We start from the raw sequence: 19481 nt of genomic DNA, 5'->3' as shown, positions 1-19481 counted from the left end.
ATCAAGAGTCATATCATCTCTTATCATCTCATATCTTAAGCCATCAGGCAAGAAACCGTCGTGTCATCTTTGACTGAAAGTAAATGACAAGGCTCATGTTGGCCATGTCACCAAATTGGAACATTTCTCTTCCTGAGCAACACAGAGAGACTAATGCACACTTTTGAAGCATGTTTGACAATTGTAACGCTGTCCTATCTGGTCTACCTCTCCATACACAAACATATTATAAAATGTCCTATTCATTACATTACAGTCATTTGGCAGACGCTTTTATCCAAAGCGACTTACAATTCATATCCTATCACAGTTCGACACCGTAGGCACAGCTACGGGAGCAATTTTGGGGTTAAGTTGTCTTGCTCAAGGACACATCGACATGTAACTAGCGGAGCCGGAGGCGAGGGATCGAACCGCCGATCCTCTGATTGAAGGATGGCCCTGCTCCCCACTTAACTACAGTACACCCTATTCAGTGTCATATATACCAATCTTTATATCCTTTTTACAAGATCTATAGAGTGAAACGTCTCGCAGCATGAATCACAAACTTCATGTCTCCATGAAGGTCATCGGATGGAGTACCTCCCACACAAACGGCATGTAATTTTAACACTGTTAACGCAGTCCCCAAACAAAATAGTGGATACCATTCAAATGTAATTGCACTTTTATGTGTTTAACTATTGACCTGAAAAGAACAACTGCATTCATTTGACTGCATAAAAGCGCTTTGTGAGAGGTTCACCAGAGAGATGGCAGCATTGGGATTAGAAACACTCCGAACACACTGCGGTCAAGAGCTGCAGCGTGGGCTGTGTGTGTGTGTGTGTGTGTAAAATATGTGACTCGCATTGATGTGTTGGTAGAAGAGATCTGGCGAATGTGAGAGAGAGAAGCATGGTAAGACCAAAACAATTGCATGGCACCGTGTTAGCAGATTGAAATAAAACTGGAATGAAAGATAGAGAAAGATATAAAAGATTGAACAGAGAAGAACACAGCTATGAGATGAGCGATTTCTTTGAGTATATGAGTTCTAAAGTTCAGAATTCACAGTATGTGTCTGCTTATGTCGCTGCATATGCATATAAAACACACGGGTCCACACTTTGGATGCACATTTAATTTTAACATGGTGACTGACATTCATGGCTGAGTGGCCACGGCAGCACGCAGCGTCACGTGACGTTCACATTTTCGGGGTAATGAACAACCTCATCCATCTCAATGCAAAAACCATTCAATTCAAAACTCTAGCCCACCATGGCCTGTTATTTCATTGAATCTTGAAGCTCTATCTTTTCGTGCCTGGCAGACTAGTGTTTAAATGGAAAACAAGTTGCAAAATCTCTTATAAAGGTCACAAAAAAAAGTCACATTGTCAAAAAAACAACAGTAGTCGAGAAGATGTAAATTGTCCTGAGAGCACTAAGGCCTGGATGCACAGCAGTAGTTGTATGAAAATAATGTTTGGTCAAGAAACGAGACATTGTAACATGGAGTACAGCATACAGAGTATTAATGTCTGAAATAGGTACTGATCAAACTGATCTTCTGGAATTATCTGACAATTACATCAAAACTCATCTACTGTACCTCTTGATACAATAATTAAGAAGTTTATTTTTGCATCTTTTGTGAGGTGTATAATAACACTTATACTATTGTACTCTGTTAATGGCTGATTTTAGACCCAAAATAGGGAAATGTTCATCAAAATAACAACTGAACTTGTTTCAAATTGATTTAATTGAAGCTGTTAATAGAAAACCATTTATTCACTAATCTTCAATCTTTAAAATTAACACATTGTTCGAATCTTAGGAATGATGTGTCCTTTTTATCCTTTGTGTCTCTCTGAAGGAGAAATGTTGAAATATTTGCTGTGGTATAGTTGTTGGCATGGGGGCGCCAGCCATGGCCCCCATCCCCCAAACATACGCCTCTCCTCCACCAAGATAATTGCATTCACAGGCAGCTGATTAAATTTGGCCCATCCCTCATGCAATTGTTTCCTATGAGTCTTTATGAAAAATGGCGGAGATTTGGGGATTATGGAATTATAACGTAGCAGGGAAAAGCATCTGCTTAAAGATGAGATGAGGAAAGACAGGATTGTTATGGTTATTCAACTTAAACTGTGATAAAGCCCTGGTAATCTGAGCATTATGGGTAGGATAGAGGAGGGGGAGAAAATAATATGACAATAAGATGAGAATAATCTAAAAGGAAAGAACAACAAAAACATGAAAACAATTAAAGAAAGAGACAAAAAAAGACAGAACTGATTTGCAAGGGGACAAACAAGTGAGTGGTTAAAAGAAAAGGACCTTCAATTGCTGCTGCTGCTGAGGGCCACTTAGCTTATCAAGGCTGATGTGTGATCGGCCTGCCAGCTGAATTAAAATGAGCCACGCTCTCTGGAATGGGCACAACTAAAAGGGCCTGGGAGAAAGAGAAGGAAAGATGGATAGACTGAGAGGAAAGAGAGCATATCTTACCACAAGCATACCAAGTATGTTGGTTTTACCACAGAGGAAGTCTTCAGTCAGTGCATTATTTGCTAAGGCAACAACACGTCATTGAGGCCTTGTTTTTCCAGGCCTACTGAGACATTAAGTAATACACCACGGGCCGCGGCTCTGACTTTGTTCACACAGCACTTGTGTGTGGTGTGGATCAGCCAAGGTGGGGAAGTCAACCCAGAAGAATATAAAGTAGATTTAAACTGAAATTACGAAGCATTTATAAAGCACCCACATCTGCCAACGCTGCACATAATCGTCTAAATTGTTATTTTAATAACAGGGTTGTGTTACAGTGTTTCAGTCAGATAAGTGTTTTAGGTTTCAGAGGGTCAGTGCTGATATCACACAAGGGGCTTGCTATGCTACTTGTTATGAGTCACTACTATAACAGCTGGGAGATGCCATGACGGACCCAAGAAGAGCCATGGCAAAGTGCTGTGTGTAAGAAACTTTGCCCCCCATCTTTTTTACTCCTGGAATCAAACATGAACTGCCTTCAGCTTAAGACGGCCATGCGTTCAGTGGCGAGTGGTGGTAAGCTTTCTTTTTTCAGTTGTTACACAACAATTTCTGTCACTTTGGTAACTTCAATGCCTTACTACACAGACTGAAAATGTGTCCCATTGCCCTCATATTTGACAATGATCCCATTTACCCCCTCTCTATGGCGGCCGGCTTTTTGTTCCACTTTTGAAAGTGGCATTTTGGAACAGGTATAAACACGTTTACCTTCCAATGTGACACATTGTACAAACTAGTTTGTATGATCGTAAAATATGTACGTTTGATGGGATGGTGCCTCATGTGCATAACATGCCTCAGGTTGCAGGAATGTAGTAGTGTACAGTACTCAGTATTAAATATTACATTAGCTAAAAAAGAAACGTGGGTGTGAGTTTTTTGTGTGCCGTACTCATGCTGTGACATCATGGAATTGCCACTTTGTGAACTGCTTTGTACGCGAAAGTCCTAACAAAACTAATTCATATTATTTGAATTACTACAAAAATAAGGTCATATCAAACAGTTGAATTCTATCTCGGATAGTTTAGACATAAAAGTGAATTACAGAAAATACTGCACTGGATAAAATGTCACACTTAGCGCCAGTTTCAAAATGTGAGTACCAATGAACCAAACCATGAAATCTTTGCCATTACTATCACTCAAGATACACATTAATTTAATGACGAAGCGGCTACTAACAACAACTGGTGTGAGCAGGTCTTCACCATCATGGAGGTTCTCTTCATTGACTACTTTTGATTTGCACATTCTTGCATCAACTAACTTATGTGTCTCTCTGTCTCTCAAGACTCTGTAATATCAATAATGTTTCAACATTTTTGCCCAAAAAACATTTGACCTCAAGGGGAGACTGTCCACCCGGTGTATGACGTCAGCCAACACGTCTCAGAAAACAACTGTGGAGCAGATGCTTTCAGACCACATCCATGACTAAACCGACCTCTGTTTATGTGCAATAAAATGTTGCAATAACAGACTATAATAAAAAACGAAATATGACATTATCAAAGAGGCAACACCTGCTAGATGTGGTGGAAACACAGAGCTTCAGGAAAAATACCATTGATGAAAGCCAGATCTTTTTAGCACCACAACAAATACGTGTACCGTGGAGAGGTGGCAAAGATTTAATATTTGTATTTGGTGAAGTCATGCCTGGTGTTGCATGTAGTAACACCCACCCTATATCTCTGGGGACCTTAGATGAACGGAAAAGTCCTTTCCATGTCCCATTACCCATCGCTGCCCCCATCAATAGCTGCTCCACTTACCCAAGGCTTTGGCCTAAGAGGCAAAAAATAAGCATATTAATTATTAAGCTGCCAGGGGAGAAAGGGGAGGAGTCGTAGCGTCTGAGGGTAATCTGTGTGTTTATGTGTGTGTCGGCACTGAGGCAAGGTTTTTTAAATTGTTTTGGGAGCACTGCTTCTTGTAAACTCGTGGAAAGCAATCCTCAACGATAGCAATTTAAATTGGTGTTTATAGCTGGAAATCTCAGGCCTTTTATCCAACTATTTAAGTATGCACTGTATATATTGTCATTATACAATCTGCTGAAAGATCCAGAGATTAACCATCATCCGGGACACAAAGTCTACAGTTTTTTTGTAAAGCAACACACTCTACAGCATGTCATATGGAAAATAAGCAAAACAACAGAGTACCAAGTACAAAGCTTGCATACACAGTAACCACCTCAGAAGACACAGACTTCAGAACTTGTTTATATATTTAACACCTCACATCTTTAACGGTGAGCATTTTATATCACCTAAAGTCCACTTTAGGTGATATAATCACACAATCCATTTAGGCTTCAAAAATAAGTTGATAGAAAGTGACATTTTCCTCAGTGGCTTTTGAATCCCACTGAGCTGCCAGTCAGCTCCTACTTCAGTTGCTTTCTTACTCATTTTGCTCCTCTTCTGAGAAGAGCGCTGATCGCCTCTGACATCAAAGACCTGTCTGAAACACAGTCTGGCCTTCAGAATCAAAGTAAGAACTGCATGTCAAGCCTGCACAGCCAATGCGCCGACATGGGAAAGCCGCAATGACAGCCATCCAGTGACAGAAACTAAACATGACAATCACAGGGTTTGTTTGGAATCTGCAATGATATCTATGGCAGACATTTCAGAAACAGAATAATAGATAAAAAGGAGTAGGTACAGCACATACTGGACAAGAAAATTCAGACAAAAAACAATGTATAAAAGGGTGAAACCTTTCATTTGTTGGTGTTTGTATGTGAATGTTCGTCTACCTCTACTTGTCTAGATGTCTCTGCAGTGTGACAAAGCAGTGTCCACACAATCAGTAAAGGAATAAGATTTAGTAAATTATTTAAGTAGTTTGGAGAAGAGGACTAGTGGTGTTTAAGCGGAACTGAACTGCATCTACAATCGTGTTAAAATGGCTAAAATGTACAGTACAAAAACATCAGATAACTGCCATGATTTAAATTGGTCGTATGTTGTTGATATATAGGTAGACAAGATTGTTCTTGCCAAAAACAATGGGGGCACGAGTCATTTGTTCAAGGTGGAATCAGTGTATCACTGTAATAGCACTGCAAGAACTCCAGAGAAGGAGGTCAGCGCAGAAAGTTGGGCATACAAAGTGTGTCAAGTCCAACACCAGAGACCATTGTTTGCTTCCTGTCACATACCAACCATCAAAGTTGATTTATTTTACTTTGTAGAGGGAAATATTACCCGTAAAGCTGAAAAGATAAAATATGCAATATTCTATATTTTTCTCACTGTAAACAAGTCACATTAAACAAACAAAACCAACTTTGACTTTATTCTACTAACACGTATTCATTCATTTTAATAATTTATAATATAAACAGACAGCTATTGTATCTGTAGTTCTGTGTTAAACTTCAGGTAAGGACGTGGAGAGTGCGGCTTAGAGCTGTGCTGATTTAGTCAAAGGAAACAACGCTGAAAAATATACTTTTCAATTTTAAACTGACATGAAAAAAAAGAGAGAAATGAAAGAATGGACAAATGAACTAAGTACTGTGTTAATGCAAAGTCTCACTCAGGTAAACAACCTGCATACATCTGTGGAATCGCTAGCTTCTGATTAGCAAAGCACCGTCTTCCACTGGCCAAAAATATCTCTTGTTCAGAAGTTCTTTTAGCCACTTGATCTGTTGCAATGCAATCAGGTATCTTAACACTCATTCTGTACCTTGTGCTGAAACAATACGGTAGAACTCAGACGAGATTTCAACTCAGTGAACAGCGTCCTAATGGTCTCTGAGCTGGTTTTACATCTACATGATGGCGGATCTTAGCCTGATCTAAGCCATAGCCTGGGGGGATGGAAATGTTGGAGAAAGAGAGAGGACTGTGTTTTGATTATTAATCTGCATTAAAATTCCTTCCACGCCTACTTTAACTTTTAATGAGGTGAAAGTCGACTCTCCCTCCCAGTGGACCGCAGAGGTTTCAGTTTGGAAGGCAAATTGGTAATATGGGGTATAGTCATGTTTAGGCAAGACTGGATTATCTCGAGCTGACAAAAGGTGAGGCAGAGGCGTAGACTTGGGCTGGATAATATTTCTAATCAGTGAGTATAGTTAGAGTCCTTCTAGATTGGTTCCTAATGCAATCATGAGCTTAGGCAATGTACAACCGGTTCTCTGTCCCAGAGCGTCAAATACCGCAGCTTGGTCAGTGCTTCTTGGCGCCTGACGCCGTTGCACGGAGGCCCCTTTCAGTGGCTGTATGCGACACAGCTAACTCCAATGGAAACACACCTGCATCATTATTACACTGTCAGAGCAACTGGCCACTATTCCACACGAGCTGGATGGTTCAAACAAACACAGGACTTGACCACTGTTTGTATCATTGTACTTGGCAATAAACAGTTTCTAAAATACATAATACATGTGAACGCCACTGTATTCACACACTATCATGCTTGCATGCATACAAAACAAATACATAAATGGTCCCCAGAATAGAAAAAAGTACTACCAGATCTTTAATTATGGACCATTTTGTTGCAAACATTCAAAGATGTTTTCCTCAACATGCATTTGAAATGTCTAAAATTTAACAATTTGGAACATCAAAGTTGGTGATCAAAAAATCTGTTTTGGAACCAGCATCAGATGAACATTTTCTAGATTCTTAGCTTCATTGTCATTTCTTTGTTGTAGTATCCATCCCTGCATGATATCAACAATGTAGCAAACAAATATGCACATGAGAGAGAATCAAACCGCCTTGTAATGTTAGAGCTAGGTGGTGATTAAAGCTGAGGGGTGATTTTATTCTCGATGAAGAACTTCATACAGTAATTATAAATACAGGGGACCTGAGCTGTTTTAAAGTTAATTAACAAAGTTATCCATTTGATTTTAGTGCAATGACTACCAATCTGCCTTTCACTTTTCCAAATGTTTTTTTGAACCTGTTTTTATGTATAGTTTATACACGCATTTTATACAACGGCGTATGAGGGCTATAGTAGGTAAATTGTAGTAATGGCTTCACCATGGCTTACACAAACAACGGTTGCTTTAACAGTTGTTTGAACTTATAGTAAGTAAACACGTACCATGTTTAAGGGAAAAGGGAACATGGTCTTACACAAGGGAATTTTAAGAAAACATATTTGTCCAGTAATGTACTATGTGCAAAACAGAGAGACAAACACACACACACACACACACTTTCTCATAGCAGGTTATGCTGTTTTTGTCCATTCATATTTCATGAAGCCCAGTTATTCTCTGGTTGTAGAATCTCAAACATTGCACCATTAAAGATAATAATAAATAACAAAAGCACAAAAAAGGAGCACTGCACCCTTAATAAGGCAATGCTGTGAGCAACATATGGATGTGCCCTGTGGCTAAAGTAATTCAGTCAAATGTCCAGGTTAAATTTTCTGATCTATGACAGAAACACAGGGCCTTCATGGGCAGAGGTAGCCAACGGTATAGAAATTCCTAACATGTAACCGAAAGGGAGTACAATTTAGAAGTATCCTGCCATGTTAACTCTGTGAAGCAAAACGATAAACACAACTGAACACATTTTACTTTGTTAAGAATTTCAGCCCCATTGTTCCATCTGGCATAAAAACTCAACCACTTGCTCTCACTAGTCTCACTATCTCTATCACACAGTGGCGTTACAGAGCAATCAATTAGCACCAACCACCACTGAAGGCCCGTTCCGGACTTCAATTTAACATGTGCCTCTTCACGATCCACATTAGGGGCTCACAAATGTGACAATATGAATGTCGTCCTTCAGAAAGAAAGTCCCTCTTGCTCCCTTCCTGGTGTGGTGAAATATTGAGTGTGACACGAGAGTAATTGCATTGGAAGTAATCAATTAGACACACAATTGAAGGAGACCTGAGGTCTGTGGGCTGCCAGGCAAGAGACTGAACTAAATTCTGGTGACGTGCACTGAAACAATCTTGCCTGCCTCCTGTGGCATAATTGCTCCTTCTCCCCGTAGAAGTTAGACGGTGGATGGGAGTCTCAGGGATCAGGAAAAGGCAGCGATTGTATGCCCCCCCTCTCAGCCATTCCTTGTCTGGGGTAAACACACTGAGTCAAATCGTCCCTTTCACCTAACCCCATCCCATCTTATGCTTTCTCTGCCTCCCTTGTGCACTGAACAGGACGTGCTCAACAGATGATGCGTGCATTCACTGACTTTTTTCCACAAAACAATTGCAGTAGGCTTTGGAGAACACAGTAGGACTGTACTCAAACGGCCGTTGTGCACAAAATGGTACTAACATTGCATTGCATGCGTTTGTGTGAAAGGCATCAATGTAACAAATCAAGACAGCTAACTAAAGTATGATGAGAGAGACAGAGCCAAGGAAAGAGGGATAAAGAGATGGAAGAAAGACAGAAAATGGGGTAGATAAAGAGAGAGCAGATGGGCCATGAAGGAGTTGATAACGCCTTGGCGTAAAACACAGGCTTGTGTACATGCATGCAACGAGAGAGGATCATTCAGCAGATGGGGCCTCAGATTGGATGCTTCATTTTGGACAGACGCAGTGCAGGCGTAGGGTGGTTAGAAAAATGAATCAACAACACAAAACAAATCTGAAAAAAAAAGATACTGGATGAAATGAGGGAAAGGAGGGGGGGGGGGGGGGGGGCAGTAAATGTGTTAAATCAGAAAGCTCATCTGTGTTGTGCTCCTTATTGAGACTGTTATTATTTTGCCAGGGAAGCAGGCTGTAATTACCATGTGAAAGCACAGAAGCTGCCCGGGGTTCATGTGAATCCACACGGAAGTGCTGAAAATGTTTGCCTAAGCAGGAAGCAGTCAGCGTACATATTAGGAACTTTGCGAATGTCACGAGGCGGCTCTGTTTAACCTTTTCCTTGCTCTAGGAGAACAGGTAAAAAGTACTTATTTAAACCTGCAGTCTTAAAAACCCGTAAAAAAATGGGTAACCTTGCAGTGACCAGCTTTTTGTCTTCAGGTGGGAAGGGAGTCCTCACAATGTAACATATTAAATTCAAGTAATATCAAACACACAATACAACTAAACTTTCCACGTAGAAGCAAAGGGTCTTTTACTACTTCTTATTCATGTCTACACACCCCTGTGCACACAGACACACACTATCCCTCGACTTTTCCCCAGCTTGACTGTGCCTTATATTTCATATTCATGAGGATAACTTGGCTAAGCTTGATTGAAAGGTGCATCGGAGGGAGTCCTATCCCTGCTCAGCCAGAGACCTCTTCCACTCCATCCTCCGGTCCCCTCAGATCCAGAGAGTCCATTCACAGCTTGCCGAGAGTGCACCAGAAAAATCAATAAGTGCAATGCTACAATATACTAGCGACAAATTGATTTCATCCTAAGGCAATTTCGACCCGAGTACAAATGCGGGTGGGTTTTAGCACTGAAGGGGTCTTTCACTGTGCCTTCCCTCGATTAGCCCTTTATGTAGTTAATACATTTGATCCTCTTATATATGTTCCTTATGGATAATATCGATCATTTTACACTTCTCCTGGGAGCTGCTGGCAGAGGAACGATGGACCAATGTGACAGCAACATCAAAGGCCTTGTAATGAATGAGAAAGCTAGCCTCGGACTCACTAAAGCACCTGACGGAAGGAAAGAGTTTTAATGTGCTGCTTGATGTACAGTTGTGGATCTATCTGATTGTTTAGGCATATGTCCTTCCTCAGCAGTACACTGTAGAATGATGACATCTGCAACACAACAAACTGGGACCCAATTTACTTTTTCAACCTCCCAGCAAGAGCTTGTTTAACTGTCAGAACCGTCTTTGCAAAAATCTGTGATACGATAGACTCTCCAAGTTTTTTGTCATAAGTAGATACGTTATTTAAGGTTTTATAAGTCCAACATTTTGGAACTGACCCTATAAAGCCCCAACTACCCAAATTTACATGCGTATACACATTTAAAAAGAAAAAAAAGAATGAAATCTGATGAAAAAAGAATGGAATCTTATGGTAGGAAATGCACTTAATTAGGGCCTCATACAAAATGCGGTAGATTTGAGCAGACCCAAAAAGAGAGAGAAAGCCAACATGATGATGCACGATGCGGCAACAATTAATGAGCAGCCGAAAGGAGGAGCTACACGCGTCACTTCACAGTTCATGCTCTCACTTAGGTATTAGATAAATTGACACAAGACCCCAGGAAATAACAGCTGGATACAATTAAACTGCAAAATTAGGAGCTGATTTGAGACCCAGGTCTTGGTTATTAGGAACCAAGGGGAGCACTGGAGATTGGTTTGTAGTAATAACAACATATGAGAACATCTGCAAATATCTCATTAGAATATTTTTTCATCAACAACAAATGTTACTCTGCTATTAAGAACGAGAAGTACTGGGGTGGAACTCAGTCAGAGTTATGAACAGATTCAGACCATGGCTGTTGTGCATAACTTTCCCTCCACTTCATGGCTCGAGGCCATGGATAGCACATCAAACAGCAGCTTCTCACAGAGTTCAGCCCCGGCTCCCTCGGCGCTGGTTTCAACTTGGCACCACGATGAAGAGGACCGGCTTGGCAAAAAAGCTGCTCGTGGTGCCGGACAAATGCAATTCCCTAAGTATGGCGCAACATGCAAGAAAGAATACAAGATGGAACATAACACACAGCACATACTGTTTCTTGTGCATGCAGTCATGGAAGGCTGTGTCGCTTCCTTCGTCTCTGAGGGATCACCAGGAAGGAACAGTTGAAGAGAACAATGAGAGACAATTGAATTATTTAGAAAGAAGGATTGGAAGCAGAAGAGACACAAGAGCAGTGCGAGGCGTCTTCCTCACAAATCCAAATAAATACTAGTCTAAGAATGAATTGTCCTCTCTCGATACAGAGATAACCTGTAAATGATAGAGCAAATTGATGATATTGTCTGCATCATGTTGCCTCAGTGTCTTCTTGACATACTTGTAATCATGCTTGTATATAACTTATTCATGCCTTGTGTGAAATAACTTCAACGGAAGCATTGGGTGGAAACAAGCTTCGGTGTACTGTGTGCCATCAGTCCGGTGTGATTGCACTGGGAGCTCATTCACATTTAAAAAAAATATATAAAAAATCATTTCAAAGCACAATTTACTGACATCACTCATCAACGAGGACATGTATGGCACTTTGGCGGCGCTCCCTAATAAATCATTCAAAACTCTTTTGTCCTGCTTGCCTATGTGTAAAAGATAATAAGTGAAATAATTAATGTTATCTTTGCACTGAAGGGCAAAAGAGAATTGAAGAAAACAGAGCAGTGTTTGCACCGTGGGACATAACACAACCGACCAGAACTTAATGATAACACTTCTACTTAATGTTATTCAGCCAAAACACCAATGGATTCTCTCTCCACCCTTCATCACTTAGAATATGTGTATGGTTGGATTTAACTTCTAAATGAGTGAATAATACCTCTGGTCTTGTGTTGCACACATCATGAGCTGGCCTCAGCATGCCCCACTTAGCCCTGTATAGGAAAAAGCTTGACATCTTTTTTTTTGCAAGTCAGAAGCTTCATTTCTCACTGACCTCAGGGTCAGGGCGCCTGAAGGAAACCTAGCAGCACAAGGATCCATTGTTCAGAAAGAGGCAGCGCCACCCACACAATGTTTTCCTACTTATTATGCTATTTATCAGCAATCACATTCACTGTCTTCTCCAACTTCTGAGGAAGCAGGCTTGGGTCGATTGCAGAGTGGGTTGTAAATCAGACGAGAAACACTGTCTGTAAGCAGGAGCGATGTGTGGAAATAATAGAAGAGATAACGTCTTTTCACAACATCCAGAGTCAGCGTTATATCCCTTAGTGTGAGAGGATTAATTGTGGTAACAGCAGGGTACTCGGGGGAAGTAGAAGAGGAAGACTGTCCGTTTATTTCCTTCCCGTGTGAAGGTGATAGAAGCCTGTAAACAACGACCAGCACATTGGCCAATTTATTCATTAAATTGTGCAATGTACCGTCCAACCAGCGTTTTACTGTTTTTGTGTTTTGGTAAAAGATTTTCTGAAAGCACCCCCCTGTTATGCCCTTTGTAGATTTTGTTCTCAATAATACCAGGCTATCCTTACAGGCTTATTGGTAGATCAATGTGAAATAGTACAAATAACTGTTGCTTGTCAGCATAGTTTCAAAAGCAGTGGGTAAACAGCGTAACAATGGCATCTAAAAAAGGATCTGATCACAGTTGAATTCAGCTGTTAAAACCTTTTTGGAGTCATTAACTCAAAGACAGCAATTTGAAGCAAGGTAATGAAGTGAGTGAAGTGAATAATTAAGTTTCAAGCAAGAGTCGATGAAGCATTCAAAGCAAAGTGGAAAAAATAGCTTTCAAAATATCAGTCAGTTTCCGTTCGGCCATCAACCGCTATTCCCCTTTTATCAAGTTGACATTGGTGTGTGAATTGCTTCTATTTGCTATAGGACTGTTTCCAACTCAACAATAATTTCAAAAATAACATTACATATAATGTTGAGAGCAGATTCTTTTGCTCATGCTGGGCAGTTTGCCTCACTGCAAAAAAACTAAAAACAAAGCAAAACCCTAATAAGCATCAGCCCTAACTAGTTCAAGTTCCAGAATGATGTTCATTTGGTCAAAATGTCAGGCTCAGGAGTGAAAACAGTTCATCAGCTGCCCTGTTAACCTGTCAGCGAAAGTCCCAGTCGATGGTGAATGGAAGGGTAAAAATACACACACACACTCCTGGAGGCATGGAAATATAGAATGTTAAATGTTTGATCTCAGATAAAAACAAGCTTTTTTTAAGATTGAACTCATGGTGAAGTTGCATCATCATTGACTAACAGGCCACGTCTTTGATCAAAAGGCACTCATTATACTCACAAAATACCCACAACAAGACACACAGCACAGACAAAATGTGAGCAACCAGAAAAAAAAAATGCACACACCTGTGAGGTTTTTCAGACCGAGCTGGCGCAGGCCAAAGTTTCCATCACGTCGGTAGTTGAGGAAGATTGCAAGGGAGTAGCGGTCCTCGTAGAGCTTGGTTCCTCGGATGATTCTCAAGTTCTCCAAAGGGAGGTAGTCAAACTGGTTCAGTGCCACCAACACGTAGCCCGTCACTTCTCGGATAGACTGTGGACAAAGTTACGATGGGAGGTGTTAGTGTGGGTTATAATACTGTTGCATATGTAAAAAACAGTTCAAATGATGTGTTACAGTACGTGAAAGACATGGAAAAAAATCTATATTTCTGTTGGTGGATCAAAATTATGGTTTCAAGCATGTAAGCTAGTACAAGGCTAAGGGGTAGTTTGTAAAACGGTAGTGCCGGCGTGCAGACCTTGAGGACCCCACGTCTTTTTTTTATTCTCCAATGCCTGAGTCCTAGGAACTCAGGGTTTCACCAACATTGTTTTCAGCCAACAATACACCACTGTACGAGTATATGTTGAACAGAGCTTTAGAGTCTACCTCCCAAGATTTTATTACATCTAGATGGATCTTGTTGTACACTTGTAAAACAAATCTACTGAATCTCTCTGATTCCAGCTGGTTTACGTTCTTATAACAATATGTGTTTTGCTGATAACAGGTTGTTTCAAGCCTTTACACACCTGTGGCGTTTTAATTGGTGCGATTAATACACACATCAATATATTCTTTTTTATAAATGTTGTTTTTGCCATACATTTTGTCCGTACTATCACCGTACCCGAATATTACGAGGCAACGAAGATCAAATTCACTCAGAGCATTGCGCTGAAAGGAAACTCAGTGAAATAGCTTCCAGGAGCTTAGACTCTGACAGACTGCTATAGATGCTGCTCTGGGTCAATAGGATCCCAGTAGTTGTTCCTCTGCCTGCGCAAACCTTTTATTGGAAAAGTGTCACAACCTTCGCAAATATGCATCACTGCCGGTGTGAAGAGTTTGTGTAGCAAAGACCTTTAGAATAATGTACCTTAAAAAAATCTGGTCTGGCATCTGAAAGTTGAAGTGAACAAAAGTATGAATGCCCTTAATATAAGCGTCCATCTGCCCATGCAGAAATATACTATTCCACCTTATATGCAGGAATATACTGCTCCTCCTAAACGATGAGTCCATCCAGCAGTGCACAATTTCGGGTAAACTGTTGTCTGACTGCAATTGTTCTTTTTACTTAATATATTCTGTATTCCCTATTCTGTTAGAAGTTGCCATTGACAATCAAGCAATGCATTTAATGACTTACCTTATGTTCACAGAAAGAAATATATAACTTTTCAGATATATTTCCCTCTATACATAACTTCAGCAAGGTTCCTATATGAACTGTTTTTCCTGTGCCACCTCTCGTAGCAACAATAGGATCCAACAACTGGATACAACCCACAGTTCCACACTGTCTTTCACATTTGTATAGCTTGGATGAAGAACCAGCAGAGCCATGTCACAAATTGCATTCGCCAAAAACTGAAAACTGTTAGACCTGGAAATAAAAATATATACATTTGCTGCATTGTGCAGTTTAAATGGTTTGGTCAGTTGCACCTATCATTTGAGTTACTTAGTAGTATCTTCTATGCTTGTACAAGCTGTATTCAAGCATGTTGCTTATGTAGTTTGAAAATATATACAAATGCAGAAACAATATTTCAAGGCTGTTAAGTGAAACATTTGAATTTAGTTATTCACCAAACAAATCCCAAGATTTATTCTCCTACACTTCACTGCTTCTGAATGTCTTATTTTAATAGCGAAGGTAATTAATTGTGTCACGTTAAGATTTAAAATGAATGGACGAAACAGATATATATTTGCATGCAACGAGTGGCATAGAGAGGACGCATCAGGTAATAATCAAGAAACAATCAAAACAAACAGACGCGGATGAAAAAAAAAAAGAAGAAGGAAAGTCAGGCGTACATCAGATCATTGACAACATCTATCTTCAAGGTCACTTTTCACAGTTTCAATAATGCCAGCAAGTTGAGTTAGAGCATCCGAGTGAGGAGAACTCGCTCCGGGGTTTGTGACCTCAATGCAAAACGCTCATGTCCAGGGCTCGGCCTGGGGTGACTGAGCCACAAGGACAGCCGTTGCTTTACACTTTAAATGTCATTTAGGAGGGGATATAACGACTGTCGAGACTTTGGCGCGGAGCCACCCAGTTGGAGCTGCTGTTGCATGAATCAAAGTGACAAGCCGTGTCCTCTTTCTCCCATCCACCATCATGGTGGCTGTCATTGGCAGACAGGCGGCCAGAGAAGTCTTTCCGCGACGGCCCCGCTGATGCTGATAATCAACAAGTCTGTGTGTGAAGTGCTGTTGCAGCTGATGTGCTGAGCTGAAATAATTCCTAAGGAGGGCCCTGGCAGCGTAGTCATGGCGGCTGACAGCTGTCAGAGAGCATGGCCATCAGCCACCAGTAAGTAAGCCACGGCCACAGCTCCGTCATCATTACCCTGCTGATTACCATTAATAGAAACAGACGGGCCATAGTCTGGAGAGTCTGTGTGTGTCAACGTGAAGGAGAGATGGGGAATTTGTATTCAGTTTGTGTATGCTCATGTGTTTATTGGTTTAGAAACTATTTGGAAAAGAAGATCAAGGATAATGGTGGGCTCTAGGGAGCAAAAGTTGATGCATGTCCATTTGTCTATGTTTATGTCTGCATGCACAAGTGTAGAATATATTGAGCTCCGATGTTGTACTCTGTCGTACCATCAGTGTGAACACAGCGTTAGACAGTCAAGGCCATACTTAACACTTTGACGTTATTTTACTAGCCAAGAGATGAAGTCTGTTGGATGACTCACATTCACCCTGCTGGGGGTTTAAGAGGTCTTTTCAACCCTGTTCCTCAACCACATCGCTCCAAAGTCTATGTAGTCCAGTGGCATTGCCCTGCGCACTGTGCAATAAACCACCGGTATCCTCCCTCCCAATGATGCAGGTACTTTTTCTTGCTACCAAAAGGTGGAGGGTGGCACACAGCACTAAGAGGTATAAACTCTGGTTGACTGAATATGAGCATCTACAGTAGCTGATTATTATTTCAGGGCACACACTTCATATGTGCTTTTTTCACTTCTTTTTCCGAGCCTGTTTATTACCCCGCTCGCAAGCTTGCCGGTTTGTTATTTTCAAGCCACCAAATCAATACTTTCCAAAGTGCAGCCTTGCAGAGGGAAATAAAACAAGGGAGAAAGAAGATGGCAGGTACACACACTTTTCTCCCCACAGATTGTTTGTTCAATAATGAACTGCATGAAAAAAGGGAAACGATTTGTAGTGATTACGGGCCCTTGCTGAGCTAATGGCCAAATCTGCTCTGCGTGGTCACTTTCATTAAACACAGATCAACAAAACAAGCCCAGCAACACCACGGGTGCAGGCCAAGTGCACCGTATGTCCACTTCAGGGAAACAGGCACCTGGAGAAAAGACCCGTAAGAAAAATACAGTTTGGTACAGGTGCTGACATAATAGCATATTTCATTTTTATGTGAATATGTGTGTGTGTTTGCACTCATTTTATTCCTGAGTCGTTTGAGTGACCTCTTCTATTTAGCTACAGTGCAATTAGAGCAATAAATTACCTGCTAAAGATAACATGACACATTTTTGTCCTGGATTTCTCGCAGTAAAAATAGCTCTTCAACTATCTTGATACAGGTGTATGGGGTACATGTGACAGGAAACCTGCCTCACCTTGCTGAAATTCAACACTTTGTCCTCTTTTTCAGTTCAGTATTTCATGTCAACATGGTCATCTCTTATGGCACTTTGACTCCAGATTTAAACAGGAAGGTGCAAATTGTTCATCCTCCACAATCCCTTCGGTGAATATGTAGTCTCTTTTTTTTTAAACTAATCTTGTAGAATGGGATGTTAGACATCTTCACTACATGTCGACTTAACTGTGTAGAGACCTCGCAACTCACAAACACATACCCTGCATGTCTGCCAAGTGATCAACATCCCAGAGTCCCAGTAACAGTGAACAAAAGAGACGGAGAGAGAGAGAGAGAGAGAGACAGATTCACTAGATTAACAGGGATTTCTCCCTCCTCCCTCCTCTCCAAGCCAGAGCATTTGTGAACGGAAGTGTGGCAGCGGAACAAACCCCTCACTTGAGTCACCGAGACGTGTGTGGTTTTGAAATCGAGTCCTTCAATCCCCAACTTCTAAAAGGAGAGGAGAGGGAGGGAGGGAGGTTTTGGAGGTAGAGTTAGTGAAGGAGGAAGGCAGAAAGGATAAAAAAAAAAAAAAAAAAAAGGATAAGGGAGACAGAGAGGGTGGAACACACACTGCAGGAGGAGGAGCTCAGTCAAGTGGATCGGACTGGGTCAACGTATATTTCAATGCGTAATTAAAACCACACGTGTTCCAGGTCAGGAAAAGAGACAGGAAAGGGTCTGAAGAGGGGTGAGCCGTTGGGAGAGGTGATGCAGGGCTGAAAGTGTAATGACACCATTAGCATGTTTGAAGAGACTGAACACACGTTAGCATGATTCCCTCTCATTTCCATACATATTGAGGCGTAGCGATGTGCTCCACAGGGCTGCGGTCATTGAAGTCTGATTCACAGGAGTGCACTGGGAGGGCTTAAGGTCTGCCTTGCATCACTAAGTCCTCATCCTCGATTTCCATAACGCTTCTCTAAACCCGCTGCCTGAGCTCACATCCACATCCGTAAACAGACACAGAATCCGGATGGAGTGTCTACAAGTGTAAGTGAGAAAAGCCCCAGGAGTTTTCCCGGGAGCTCATCCTCAATGTAAGCGACAACCTACTGGATATATTGCTGGTCATTTTCCCATTTTGAAAAGTGAAGGCTTCATTACGGTTTTGACATTAATATCTGACATTCATTTCCATAAATGAGTGTTAACCCTCCGTTGTGAATAACTCATTCATGTCACTCACAAAGTCAGTTCTGTGCACTTGTGCATATTAACACTGCACAAGTGCAATGTTTCACAGTAAGAGAGGCGTTCCTGGTGGAATTCGTGAGTACTTTCTTCAAGTTCAAACTCACAGCAACGGTGTTGCCATGCTTTGCTGTAAGTCGTCCACCTACAGCCCTGCAAACAGTCACCTCCCAGCCTGGTAACACCTCAATCCCTCTGGAGTGCCTCAAACCCAATACAAGCCACTCCAAACACCTGCAGTTGATGCTGCCTTTGATGTATGTGTGTGTGTGTGTGTGTGTGTGTGTGTGTAGGTGTGTGTGTGTGTGTGTGTGTGTGTGTGTGTGTGTGTGTGTGTGTGTGTGTGTGTGTGTTTGTATGTGTTTTATTGCTTGGACAAGATTATTATGATGACTCATCTTTGAAGATGAAGAGAAACTATCCCTTCTGTTTCTTACATCACACCTCTTATGCTCTCATGAAACAAATCTGTGTGCGTACGTGTGTTTGTTTGTGTGGCTATACAAAGGAATCCTCATGTGAGATTAGGCAGTTTTGTGTTGACTGTGGTAACAAATGCAAAAAAAAAGAACAAGCAATATGAAAGATTTGAAAGCGCTCTGTTGGCATTCCATGTTCTTCCCTCGCCTCTACCGGGGGTCAGTGCCAGCTGCTTTCTAGTAACACTTGTGCTCAAGGATTTCACTGAGGATTTCACTGAGGCAAACATTCCCTTTGATTATTATAAGGGAAGAAAAGAAACTCCAGTTGATTAATATGTGCATACGGCAACAACTGACAAGAACAGAGGTATATAATGCATAAAACAAGAAAAAGCAAAGGATCAGGATTTATCTTACATATGTTACTTTAAATTAAAGTGACTTTTTGTCTTTTGTTTGATTTGGAGTGGCTGTGACTTATAAGTGAGATTGGCAAGAATGGGTGACTTTGAGAAGTCCCTGTTCAGAGTGTGTATGTCATGTACGCAGAGGCGTTCAGTTCATGCTTGA

The 19481-nt window shown here is 41.1% G+C and overlaps 1 protein-coding gene across 1 annotated transcript in view; it reads right to left on the bottom strand.

Moving 5' to 3' along the window:
- The window catches only part of erbb4b (erb-b2 receptor tyrosine kinase 4b), a 279720-nt gene that overhangs the window by 108639 nt on the left and 151600 nt on the right, over positions 1-19481 (bottom strand). The window contains exon 3 of the mRNA XM_079169947.1: positions 13517-13703. Coding sequence (XP_079026073.1) covers positions 13517-13703 — 187 coding nt within the window. The remainder of the gene's footprint in view (positions 1-13516; positions 13704-19481) is intronic.

The sequence above is a fragment of the Pholis gunnellus genome (genome assembly GCF_910591455.1).
Source record: "Pholis gunnellus genome assembly, chromosome: 12".
In the NCBI taxonomy this organism is placed as follows: Eukaryota; Metazoa; Chordata; class Actinopteri; order Perciformes; family Pholidae; genus Pholis; species Pholis gunnellus.
This window is presented reverse-complemented; position numbering and strand designations above follow the sequence as displayed.